At 41.1% G+C, this 13,049-nt stretch overlaps 1 protein-coding gene across 2 annotated transcripts in view; it reads right to left on the bottom strand.

Annotated features, from left to right (window-relative positions):
- Positions 1 to 712: 712 nt before the first annotated feature.
- Positions 713 to 13,049, bottom strand: part of FAM161A (FAM161 centrosomal protein A) — a 43,429-nt gene continuing 31,092 nt past the window's right edge. Inside the window, exons 6-7 of one of the 2 annotated variants that reach the window (XM_058683986.1) lie at positions 2,948 to 3,037; positions 1,932 to 1,987 (exon numbers count right to left, since the gene is read on the bottom strand). In XM_058683986.1, coding sequence (XP_058539969.1) covers positions 2,957 to 3,037 — 81 coding nt within the window. In that variant the 3' untranslated portion in view covers positions 1,932 to 1,987; positions 2,948 to 2,956. Of the gene's footprint in view, positions 1,267 to 1,931; positions 1,988 to 2,947; positions 3,038 to 13,049 lie in introns of those variants that run through there. The other variant, XM_058683984.1, reaches the window with a different exon arrangement.

Here is a 13,049-nt window from a genome sequence, read left to right as displayed (position 1 = left end):
GGTAGAAACTCCATCCTTGGACTCATCAATTTATTTCACACTCCACACTAGAATCCTTTTAATGTTACCTTTAACGGATCCAGGATCCAAATATGTCTCATTATCTCCCCAACTACAACTCTAGTCGAAGCCACTATCATGTCTCACTTGGATTATGGCAGCTACCATCTCAGTGGTCTCCTATGGAACAGCCAGAATGACCATTTAAAGATGACCCTGGGGCAGGGAGGGAGAGTCCTAGGTTGACTCTACATAGGCCTGAAATCTCTTCACTTTCCAGACAATCAACATTTTTCCTCCCTCTAGGGATACATGGGGGATTAGCACACTATAGCTATAAATTATTGTTCTCTAGTAAGTCACACCAGGTTCTGGGGGGAACTTTCTCAGATTCCATAGAATTACAAAGTTATGTGGAAAAAATTTTGTCCACAAACCACACCAGCGTGCTGCTTTACCATGTGCCGGGAGAGCAGAAGGGAACCTGTCTGTTGAACAAGGGGATCAGTTAGGACTAAAATCTTGGAGACCAATCGTCCTACCCCAGGAGAGCACTCACAATGGGTCAGAAGCCTCTCCTCTTTGAAGCCATGTGCCCACCCTGTGAAAGGTGTGTGTGTGTGTGTGTGTGTGTGCGCGCGCGCGCGCGTTTCTACATCTATTCAGACATTTGATGATAAACAGATCTTTCTGCAGAGTGGAAACCAGGTGGTAAAATCCAAACACTATGTACTATATTTTGTGTAGGTAAGGCAGAACAACTGAATAATCCTTTGACTGGTCTCTAGGTCTCATGCTGTCCTGAAAATTCTACCATATTATTTTTCTTAAGGGAGATGGTCAGGGCAGGGGGGAGAAAGAACTAAATTAGGCTTAACTGAGGAATTTTGGCAAGTGTTTGTAGATTACCTCTGTGGTGGAAAAACACGCACAGAGAGCCCCTGACAAGGTTTAAAAGGTTCTTTTCCAAGTAAAGTAGAGCAGGGAATGGAAAATCAGGCCCTAAGCCATGCTGTCTTGGATCTGTAAATGTTGGTTCTTCAGCTTTTCTTTCCCTTATTTCCCAAAGTCCCTCCTTTAACCTCTCCCTATTTTCTGTCCCTTCTTCCCCCCTACACCTTCTGTTACCCAGGGCAAACCAGTACTCCCAACAAAAAATAATGGAACTCCTATCACCTTCTTTCTTCTGTCTTGCAAATTTTGCATCCTTGGAAAATCTGAAAATTTGTGTCTTCTCCTGAGCCCTTAATCCCATTTCTTCCAGATCTACAAAGAGGAAAGGGGAACTCAGGCTTTGCTTCTTCTCCCACGCCCACCTCTTGAGGAGGGATAAGCTCTGGATCCATTCCACGCTGGCTTTTTCCAGAGCACAGACTCAAACACCTCTCCACACCTAAAGACACATGTTCTTCTGAAGACCCACATCTGATCTACACAAAGAAGTCTTATTCCTATTAACATATTTCCTCATCATATTACTTTCTATTTGCCCTCCCCCTTGCCTGGGTCACATTAAAGCACTCTGACCTTGAATGGCAACAAAGGCATCTTTTCATTCTTTGCCCAAATCCCTAAGTATCACCAGGATCAGGGGTGGACTGGGGAGCTCTGGTTTACCCTACCTCTAGGCTGCCCCATTGTAAACTGGGTTTATCAGCAACTTTGATGATATGTGCACCCTTCTTGACTTAGAACAAGTGGCTCTTCATTGTCTGCCCCATTTGCTTGGCAACCACATTCTTACAATCCCTCTTTATGCCAGCCACACTGACAGCCAGAGCAAGAGAGAAAGCAGGGGCCCAGACCAGTCACTTCCAAAATGGGATGCACACGCTGGAATGGGGGGAGAACAAGACACCCCACAGGTGCAGAGAGAAACTACTGCTAGAAAATCTCTACTAATTTTGTCTTAAAAAGAAATAAAGCTTTACCAAAACTTAATATGTGGATTGTCATCGGCTCCTCACATGGTCTGGTCCTTGGACACCTAGAGCCGCAATGGGACAGCACCTTTAAATTTTGTTCACGTGGGGCACCTGGGTGGCTCAGTCTGTTGAGCATCTGACTTTGGCTCTGGTTGTGATCTCGCAGTTTCTGAGTTCAAGCCCCACATCGGCTTGCCGCTGTCAGCCTGTCAGTGCAGAGCCTGCCTCCGATCCTCTGACCCTCTCTCTCTGCCCTTCCCCTGCTTGTGCTCTCCCCAAAAATATAGAAATATTTTTAAAAATTTTGTTCACATGGAACTTGTGGCTATGTGTCTTAGTTTGTGTGTGCACTGTTAGGTAGCTTCATAGATTATATTAGCTGCTTTCCAAAACCAAGCCTCACAAAACAGACAAGCAGCTTTAAAAGAAAATCCTGCAAAGAAACCTCCAATTAAGGATAATACTCTTAACACAAGCACAAAGGAACAAGAAAATACCAGAGTGTTTCCCCTGTACCTAATATGATCTCTTAATCAGCCACATAGGGGGCAAAAACAATGGTTATCTCATCAGTCTTTCTTAGAGTAAGCCAAAAAATTCAAAATTATCAAGAAGACTAGTGAAATAAGGAGTCATATTCACTGTAATACAATAACAAAATTTATCATATGTGAATATTGGATACTGAGCATTGAGCCTTATAGGGTATCTTTCTCAGCAAGACAGAAATTTAAGCCCAGCACTGAGATGCACTCAACTTGGAACCAATCTTTTAAATTGTTTTGTCATCCAAGTATTCAACCAACATTTCCAGAAATAAGGAACCATATTCAATCACCTTCCTCTCACAGAGCAAAAGTTTTTACATGATTATTACATTAAAAAATTACTTTTAGGATAATGTTATATTCTAATCTTAATGTTTTAAATATCTATTTGTACACGTTTCATAATTATATGTTAGCATAGTAGCACACATGATAAACATTATATAAAAATATAAATGTATCAAATAGGGGCACCTGGCTGGCTCAGTCTGTAGAGCATGCAACTCTTGACCTTGAGGTTTTACGTTCAAGCCCCATGTTGGGTACAGAGATTAAAAATAAAATCTGAAAAAAAAATATAAAAAAATATTTATAAGCTATAAGTATGAAATGAAATGTAATATTTAAATGTAAAGTATATAAAAATGAAAATACATTGGAGATGCATGGAGATGGAGATTCCTTTTCCTCATAGGGCCCACAATCATAAAAGGCTGCATTCCACTGCTGTAGGTGAGAGGTGACAATGATCTGGACTAGAGCCAGAGCAGTGGAAATGGAAAGAAGCAACCTGATCTCAGATATATTGTGGAGGGAGTTCCAATAGGACTTGCTAAAGGCCCGGATATAGGAGGTAAGAGAGAAAAAAGCAGGAACCAAGGATGAAAATTCCCATGTCTCTAACTTGAGCAACTGGGAGGATGGCAATGCCACCTAATGGAAAAGCAAGAAAATCTGAATTAGTTTTGGACATGTTGCATTTGACATGTATTTGAGTCATGAAAAGGTAAGGCTCTGGAGAGGGGTCTCAGATTGAGGTACAGATTTGAGAGTTTTCAACTGTAGATACTATGGGAAAGGACAGTATCACCTATGGATACAAAAGAGGGCAAAGAAAGCAGAAAACCAGGACAATACCCAAGAGAAGAGAAAAACATTATGGAAGGAGAAATTCTCTGGCCATCTGGTCTCCTGAAACTCCACCAAAATGGCATTAAAGGAATAAAACAAGTATAAAACCACAAGAACAAAGAAAGCAAGAAAAGAAGCAAGTGGGGATGAATGTAGATAGACCTTGACAACATTTGGAAAGATGTAAACAGAAAAGAGATGTAGCAACTAAGGTAGAGGTCAGTAGAAGTTGTGGTCTTCATAGTGTGGGGTGCAAATGAATGATTTTGGTATTTCTAAGTGAGGTGGAAGAGAGGAGTCTCAGGAGAGATGAGGCAGTGCAGGTCTGAAGTCTAAGAGGTCTGGGAAAGGTGACATCTCTGAGAATGATGCAGATGTTGGCAGGTATATACAAAATCTGACATCATTCATGGGATATAATATAGAATTTATACATTATAGAATATATTACAGAATATTTATATAAATATATGTAACATTTCTGGAAGAGTACACACAAAGCTGTTTTAAAAACTTAGACCCTTCTATATTATTGAGAGTATTTACCATGAACATGAAGTATACTTTTTTAAAAAAGACTCCTAAATACTGAGAACAAACTGAGGGTTGATGGGGGGTGGGAGGGAGGGGAGGGTGGGTGATGGGTACTGAGGAGGGCACCTTTTGGGATGAGCACTGGGTGTTGTATGGAAACCAATAGGATGATAAATTTCGTATTAAAAAAAAGTATAGCACAATAAAAAAATAATAATAAATAAATAAAGTTTATAAGTGATCTCTATGCCCAACACGGGGCTTGAACTCATGACCCCAAGATCAAGAGTCGCATGCTCCACCAACTAAGCCATCCAGGTGCCCCCCACCTCTTTTTAAAAGATGTTATTAAGTAATCTCTATGCCCAACATGGGGCTCAAACTCACAACCCCAAGATCATGAGTTGCATGCTCTACGGACTAAGCCAGCCAGGCGCCACCTAGGATACTTTTAAAATAATAAGTTTTTCAATAATTCCTCCTGATAATTTTCATATCATGACTGTAACAACTTTTTTTTTTTTTAATTTTTTTTTCAACGTTTTTTATTTATTTTTGGGACAGAGAGAGACAGAGCACGAACGGGGGAGGGGCAGAGAGAGAGGGAGACACAGAATCGGAAACAGGCTCCAGGCTCCGAGCCATCAGCCCAGAGCCTGACGCGGGGCTCGAACTCACAGACCGCGAGATCGTGACCTGGCTGAAGTCGGACGCTTAACCGACTGCGCCACCCAGGCGCCCCAACAACTTTCTTACTTTTACCTACCTAACATTACATTTGGGGTAACGTGTAATTTTCTAGATTCTGAAGCTTTTGAACACACAAGTTCCTGCATACCTTAAGCGGGATCTATTCTATAGACCAAAAAAACCTGTACCTTCCTTGAACAAAACTATTGTTCTGTTTCTAAGTCAACTTGGAACATGAATTGATTGTGTCTTCTGTTTTGAGGGTAACATTCCTTAAAGCGTAGGGTAGGGCAGTTGACCCAGCAGAGGACTCTGGTCCAGGTTTTGTCATTAACTAGTTGCATAATATTGCCTGGGTTAATTTCTTCCTCTGCAAAATGGAAAGGATACTCTACCTGCCCCACAAGTTGGATGTGAAAATCCATTGATATAATGTGAAATACTTTAAAAACTACAGTTATACAAACAAAAAGATTCTTGTTTCTTATTTGCTGCTTTTAAACTCTCCTTTCCTCTTTTCTTAAAATGTCTACTTTCCAAGTGGTTCCAGAAGTGACAGTAGGGCCTGGAGAGCCTTCTCAACTACTGAACTCACCCAGGTGGTCTGGGATCAGAAACTAGGGAGGTTGGTAAGAGGTGGAACTAACAGCAGAACAGCATGAAATATTGGTTCACAGTCTCCTTGTGAGAGAAAGAAATGCTGAGGCAAAATACAATTTCTCTCCACTCCCCCGAGAATAAAGCAAATTGACAAGATCTCATCAAAAATATAGGACAAAGAGAAGTTCTGAAAATGTCTTGATGAGCAAGGAATAACAAAGAAAATGGATTGTATGGCACTCATTATTAATTCCACGAATATGTTCATAATGTCATTGATGTTACCTTTATTTAGTGGGCTGTTTTATATTGGTGAACATTTTTAGAAATGTACTTCATTTGGCTTCCTCCTGGCCTATTTTGGTTCCTCTGTCTCCATGTTTCTCATGAAGTATTTCAGTCCCTCATCCACACTTTCTCTTGGCATGGTTTTTAGGAACATAACGTTTAAGGTTGGCAAAAGGACACTGTGGCTTACTCAATCCATCTGAGCATTATTACAGTGCAGCAGGATAGCTTATTTCCATAATAAAATACACCATGTTTCTCTTTATTAATAACTCAGGATGATCAGGGGCACCTTGGCTGGCTCCATCGGCACAGCAGGCGACTCTTGATCTCAGGGTCGTGAGTTTAAGCCCCACACTTGGCATAGAGATTACTTAAAAAATAATAATTCAGGAGGAATGGAAATATTTGTTTGAGAAGGGCTCAAAGAAATCTGAGCCCTTTTTCTTCGTAATGTTGATTTCCTGTTCGCATTTCTTCTCTCAAAGATAAACATGGGGAATACTTTTCTTCCTGGAAAAAAGCAAGCATTCTTCAAGCAGAAGTAAAATATTGACCTCAGTGTACATGTTTAACATCACAGGCATTTGTAGCTTGTGGCAATTCAGAAATGTTACCTCTTTTCATAGTATATTTAATGGTGGGTTGCGTATATCTCTTGAATTAGGAACTGTGTTCTGCTACAGTTAAGACAAAACCCAAATGACTGAGGCTTAAACAGGAAACAACAAGGCTTAAACAAGAGTAACACGGCGTCTCGAGGTTAGCAATTGCTTAGTTGATGCTGTAGCTTAAAGGTGTGAGGACCCGAGTTTCTCAGATTATCCCTGGCTTTTTCCTCATGATACGATGATCTATGTATCATAGATCATAGATCTATAGATCATAGATATGCTGGGTCTAACCATCACATTCAAGTTCCAGGAAGGGAGAAGAAAAAGAGAAAAGGCAAAGAGCAAAAGGCCAAGCCAACCAAATCTTTCTCTCCTGAAGGCCTTTCCTAAAAACCCACTCACTTCTCTCTGCATAGGACGGTATCACATTACCACCTAGCTGCAAGGAAGGCTGGGAAATATGATTCTGTTTTGTCTCATTTTCACCTGGGCATATTGCCACCTCCAGCAAAAGTTGGGGACTAATAATTAGGAAGAAAGGGAAAATACTTGGCCAAACAATTAGCAGTTTCTACCCTACCCTCTTTTTGGAAAAATATCACTATTTCATGACCATGTCTACAACCTAATAGTTATCTTCTAATTATAGCAACTACAAAAAATAACCTTCACAAAATGGTCTGCCTGCTGCTTTCAGTCCCTAGTGGACAGAGGTGTAGGGGCTGGTTTGAATTTCTCAGTGCTATCACTAAAGCAAGTCAGTTATCCTTCTTTTTGAGAAATGGTTTCTGATGGAAAAGTTATATACTCAAAACTCATCAGTGGGTCTTAACAGGATTTTTTTCTTTTAAAAGGATATTTTCATGGCTTATTTGTAATAGAATAGTTTTGGGGGGGAAAATTACAGCCCATACGTTAGAAGTAAGAATCTCCCTTATGAGCACTTTAGTACATAATGGAAGAAGACCTGGCTTTGAAATTAGACACACTTGGATTTGCAATGTGGGCTATTTACAAAGTCTCATAAGTGACCTTCCTGCTTTTACCCTTGCCACTTACAGACCACTCTCATCCAGCTGCAGAATGACCCTAAATGCTGTCATGTCATTTACCCAGTGGCTCCCCATCTCACTCAATGCTTCCAAGATCCCCTCCTTCTCTGTGCCCCACCCCCTGCCCCATGTCTTTCTGATCTCATCTCCAGCCTTTTCCTCCTCTTCCTCTGCTCCAGCCACCCTGGCCTCTTGGCTGTTCTTCAAACATCCAAGCACACTCCACTCAAGAGCTCTGCACTGGCTCTTCCCTACCTGCAGTACTTTCCCGGCTGAAAACCCCTGGAGCCACCCCTTACCCTTTCAGGGTTTTGTTTGAAGGTCACACAGTCTAACCACTTCATTTAAATTTGTAGCTTGAGGGGCACCTGTGTTGCTCAGTCCATTAAGTGTCCAACTTCGGCTCAGGTCATGATCTCACAGTTTGTGGTTCCGAGCCCCATGTCAGGCCCTGTGCTGACAGCTCAGAGCCTGGAGCCTGCTTTGGATTTTGTGTCTCCCTCTCTCTCTGACCCTTCCCAGCTCATGCTCTGTCAATCTCTCAAAAAAAAAAAAAAAAATTTTTTTTTTAATTTAAAAAATAAATAAATAAATTTGAGCTCCCCCTCATCTCCCTTCTCTGCTTGTTACCTATAGCACTGGAATTTATCACCATCTTTCATTTCATTTCAGTGGTAAAAGGTGACTAACACTTTTACTCCAGTCCAGTATCTACTTTTAATTATTTTTTTCTAAGTAATACAGTAAAAAAAAAAAATCAAACAGCTCAAAAAGTACACAGGGAAAATGGGTCTGGAGAAGAGGTAGTGGCAGTAGTCTAGTGTTTAAATCTTTCCATATCCACCCACATAAATTTTTTTTAATGTTTATTTATTTTTGAAAGAGAGAGACAGAGTGTGAGTGGGGGAGGGGCAGAGAGAGAGGGAGACACAGAATCTGAAGCAGCCTCCAGGCTCTGAGCTGTCAGCACAGAGCCCGACGCGGGGCTCGAACTCACAAACCATGAGATCATGACCTGAGCCGAAGTCGGACGCTCAACCGACTGAGCCACCCAGGCGCCCCCCCCTCCCCCGTATCCACCCATATAAACAGACAATGACAAAACCAAAAACCTTCAGCTAACATCTACAATAAAATCAGGTGATAAGATACAGTCACAGATTCCAAAATGGAAAAAGAACCTCGTGTTGTCAGGAAGACTGTAAAAGGAAGTAGAGAAGTCAAAGGCACTTTTGAAGGCACTGAGGATCTGAGAGTCCTAAAATTCCCATCAGGTACTTACCTGACAATTGAGCAGGCTGTTCTGAGAACAGCACAAGAAATGAGGACAGAATTTGCAGGCTCCCATATGAAGGTAAGTACGAAGATGACAGGAAGGTCTGAGAATGCTGGAGTGATTTGCGGGCCCGATATGACCAAAGGATCCTCCCAGGAAAAAGTCCCACGTTGAGGAGAAAAAAATTTAAGTAAACGCTACCCCTGATGTGGGGCTTGAACTCACCACCCCGAGTCCTATGCTCTACCGACTCAGCCAGCCAGGAGCCCGAGGGGAAATTTTTATGAGCAGGGACAACAGGAGCAAAGGAAACAGAAGATCCAGATAGAAGCTCATGGGTAAGCAGAGTAGAGAATCTCAGAGAATTCAAGCCCTTATTTTATTTTAATAACATCATACAAACAACAGAGTTTAAATCTGTTGGAGGAGGCGATCTGCCCCGGGCCCTGAGAGTCCAAACACATTCTTGCTAGACATGCCAGAATGCAGCGTGCTGACCACTCTTTACCCGGGTCATTTTCTCAGGGTTTTGTTTGCAGTAAGCAACCTTGAGGGGTGAAGTAATGTCTCTCCCACCTCTACCTCCAGACAAATTACAGTCTTGTTTCCACCTACTACAAAAGTTGCAACTCCCCCAACGTCAGTGTTTTTCTCTTATAACACAGGCCACCGCAATGTGAAGGTACACAGAATGGTCCCTCTGCGTCTTCCCCATGGAACCTGGGGACAAAGGGAGCCAGCTCAAATGAACATCATGCTGACACTTCAGCTATTGCTTGCACCATGAGTAACAGTCCATTGTCTTTGACCCAGGATTCTCATGTCTTCTGTCAACATCCATGAAATTGTGACATGCTGGGGCGCCTGGGTGGCGGAGTCGGTTAAGCGTCCGACTTCAGCCAGGTCACGATCTCGCGGTCCGTGAGTTCGAGCCCCGCGTCAGGCTCTGGGCTGATGGCTCGGAGCCTGGAGCCTGCTTCCGATTCTGTGTCTCCCTCTCTCTCTGCCCCTCCCCCATTCATGCTCTGTCTCTCTCTGTCCCAAAAATAAATAAAAAATGTTGAAAAAAAAAATTTAAAAAAGAAATTGTGACATGCTAACTCATTAACATATAAGAAGGGTAAAATCCTAGACCCTGCACAGTTCTTAACAGAAGCTAGAAAAGCTGTCCTGAGTTGCTTCTCTCTTCCAAAGAGTATGGTATAACTCATGTCACTTAAAATATTAGCAAAGGAAAAGGATCACAATTGAATCTTATTCAAAGTTGTTTTTTTTTTTTTGTGTTTGTTTTGTTTCATTTTAAATAAAAGAACAAGAGAAGAACAATGTCTCTTTGGACAATAAAGGCACATGAGAAAAAAAATACACATTTCGTTTCCACAAAGGAAATGAAAACTATAGCCATCATATTTCAGAATGAGCTAAAAGAAAATGCTAAAAGCTATAAGAGAAAATATTAGTTACAATGAGAAAAATTCTGAAATAAAGTGATATGAAAAAAGATTTTAAAAGAAAGGTTAAAAACCCAGGAAAGATCAGAAGTAAATGAAAACAATCATTTCAAAAATGAAGACTAGAGAGAATAAATACAAAAAAATAATGTGTTAAGGGGCACCTGGCTAGCTCAGTCAGTAGAGCATGTGACTCTTGATCTTGAGGTTGTATGTTTGAGCCCTGTGTTGGGTATAGAGGTTACTTAAAAATAAAATCTTGAGGGCTGCCTGGGTGGCTCAGTCGGTTAAGCGTCCGACTTCAGCTCAGGTCACGATCTCGTGGTCAGTGAGTTCGAGCCCCGCGTCGGGCTCTGGGCTGATGGCTCAGAGCCTGGAGCTTGCTTCGGATTCTGTGTCTCCCTCTCTCTCTGCCCCTCCCCCGTTCATGCTGTGTCTCTCTCTGTCTCAAAAATAAATAAACGTTAAAAAAAAATTTTTTTTTTAATAAAAAAATAAAATCTTGAAAAATGTATTAAAATAAATAGGAAATAAAAATGAGAAAAATGTTAAAAATAAACTGGAGAAAAAAATAAAAAATTCATGAAGAAATGAAATCTTTAGAAGGTGTGCATACACACACACCCCAACACATATAAAGAGGTTTTTTCCCTTTCTTTTTGAGAGAGAGTGGGCAAGAAGAACACAGGGAGAGAGCGAGAGAGAGAATCTTAAGCAGGCTCCACGCTCAGCACGGAGCCCAAAAGGGGGCTTGATCCCAAGACCCTGGGATCACAAAATCAAGAGCAGGACACTCTACTGACTGAGCCATCCAGGCACCTGTATAAAGAGATTCTTAAAGCAATGGAATAGAAAAAATATTAAAAACCATAATCCAAGAAAACTTCCCTGAGACAGAAGAAGACTTGAAACTAAATACTAAAAAGGTACACCACAGGGGCGCCTGGCTGGGTCAGTCAGAAGAACATGTGACTCTTGAGTTGTTGTGAGTTTGAGCCCCAGGTTGGGTACAGAGGTTACTAAAAAAAAATAAACTTAAAAAAAGAAAAAGGCACACCATATACCTGGGGAAACTGGGTCAGGAAGCCAACACTGAGACGCAGTATAGTAAAAGTATTGGACTTCAACGAAAACAAAAAATTTGGCTATCAGGCAAAAAGACAAAGTTATATACAAGGGCAAGAAAATAAGATTTCTATCAGACCATATGATATTTTATTCCAGAAGACAACAGAGACATATTGAAGACACTTTATGAGATAAAGCTTTTATATCCAGCCAAATTGATTTTCAAATATGAACACCATAGACAAGCAGTTGCGAAAATGTTAAGGAATCAGAGAATATTCCCTCCATAAGCCCTCCCCTAAGGAATCTACCAGAGATGAGAGCTTCAGATAACCAAAGCAAGTGAAGAGACAATGGCATGAGGAATTGTAGCAACAATCAGCAATGGTGGATCACATTGCCAAAGGAAAGATCATTAGATATCACCACCACCTATGAAGTATTCTTGTCAAAAACATCAAATATGGGGCTTAGTCAGTAGAGCATCTAACTCTTGATTTTGGCTCAGGTCATGATCTCACGGTTCATGGGATGGAGCCCAGCATTGGGCTCTGTGCTGACAGCACAAAGCCTGCTTGGGATTCTCTCTCTCTTCCTCTTTCTCTGCCCATCCTTGCTCATGCACACATACTCTCTCAAATTAAATAAATAAACATCAAATATGAATCTGATCAAGCCTAGATGTAACTACTAATTTACAGGAAAGACAAAGAACAAAGGAGCAGGGGTGCCTGTGTCGCTCAGTCAGTTAAGTGTCCAACTTCATCTCAGGTCAGCATCTCACAGTCCATGAGTTCAAGCCCCGCACTGGGCTCTGTGCTGACAGCTTGGAGCCTGGAGCCTGCTTCGGATTCTGTGTCTCCTTCTCTGTGTCCCTACCATGCCCATGCTCTCTCTTTTAAAAATAAATAAAAACATTAAAAAAATTTACAAAGAACAGAGGAACACATTAAATGACGAAATTCATAGTGGGATACTCTACAGGACAAAAAAGGACCTGGTCTCTTCACCAACAAAATTGTAAGTAAAAAAGAGATGTATTTAAAAGAGACTTCAGAGACTTATTAACCAACTGCAGTGTTTGGATCCTGATTCAAATAGACTATAAAATGTGTAAGACAATAGGTTAAATGTGAACACTAGTAGATAACTGGTATTAAGGAATTATGCATTTTGTATGTGTGTTAAGGCATGAGAATTATTTTACAGGGAGAGTTTTTACCTTTTCAATTTTGAAAAAATGTTCATTTATTTTTGAGAGGGAGAGGGACACAGTGCAAGTGGGGGAGGGGCATAGAGAGAGGGCGACAAAGAATCTGAAGCAGGTTCCAGGCTCTGAGCTGTCAGCACAGAGCCCGATGCGGGGCTCGAACCCACAAACTGCGAGATCATGATCTGAGCTGAAGTCACATGCTTAACCGAATGAGCCACCCAGGCGCCCCGAGTTTTTACCTTTTCAAGATACATACTGGAATATGTACACATGAAATATGACTATGATTTGCTGCAAAACAATTAGGGAGTAGTGGATGGGAGTATAGAAGAAATAATTGTGAGTGGATAATTATTGACAATTGGCTGATGGGGATGTGGGGTTTGTGACTATTCACTCCACTTTTGTATATGCCCAAAATATTTTATAATAAAGTTTTTTTTTTTTTAGTACCAAGAAAAGATAGGTGTTTTACTCTTTTCTTGATACCAGGATACTCTAAGTCTATGACTAGAAAATTGCTTCGAACAAGGATAAAGACTCATTTATATTTTTCTTCAATATATTTTGAAAAGGAAAACAAAACAAAACAAAAAAAAAGTCTTTCACTGCCCACACCCAGACTGTTTCCAGAGGCAAATTCTGCTACCACTTTTTGG

This window comes from Neofelis nebulosa, chromosome 9 (genome assembly GCF_028018385.1).
Source record: "Neofelis nebulosa isolate mNeoNeb1 chromosome 9, mNeoNeb1.pri, whole genome shotgun sequence".
NCBI classification, from domain to species: domain Eukaryota; kingdom Metazoa; phylum Chordata; class Mammalia; order Carnivora; family Felidae; genus Neofelis; species Neofelis nebulosa.
This window is presented reverse-complemented; position numbering and strand designations above follow the sequence as displayed.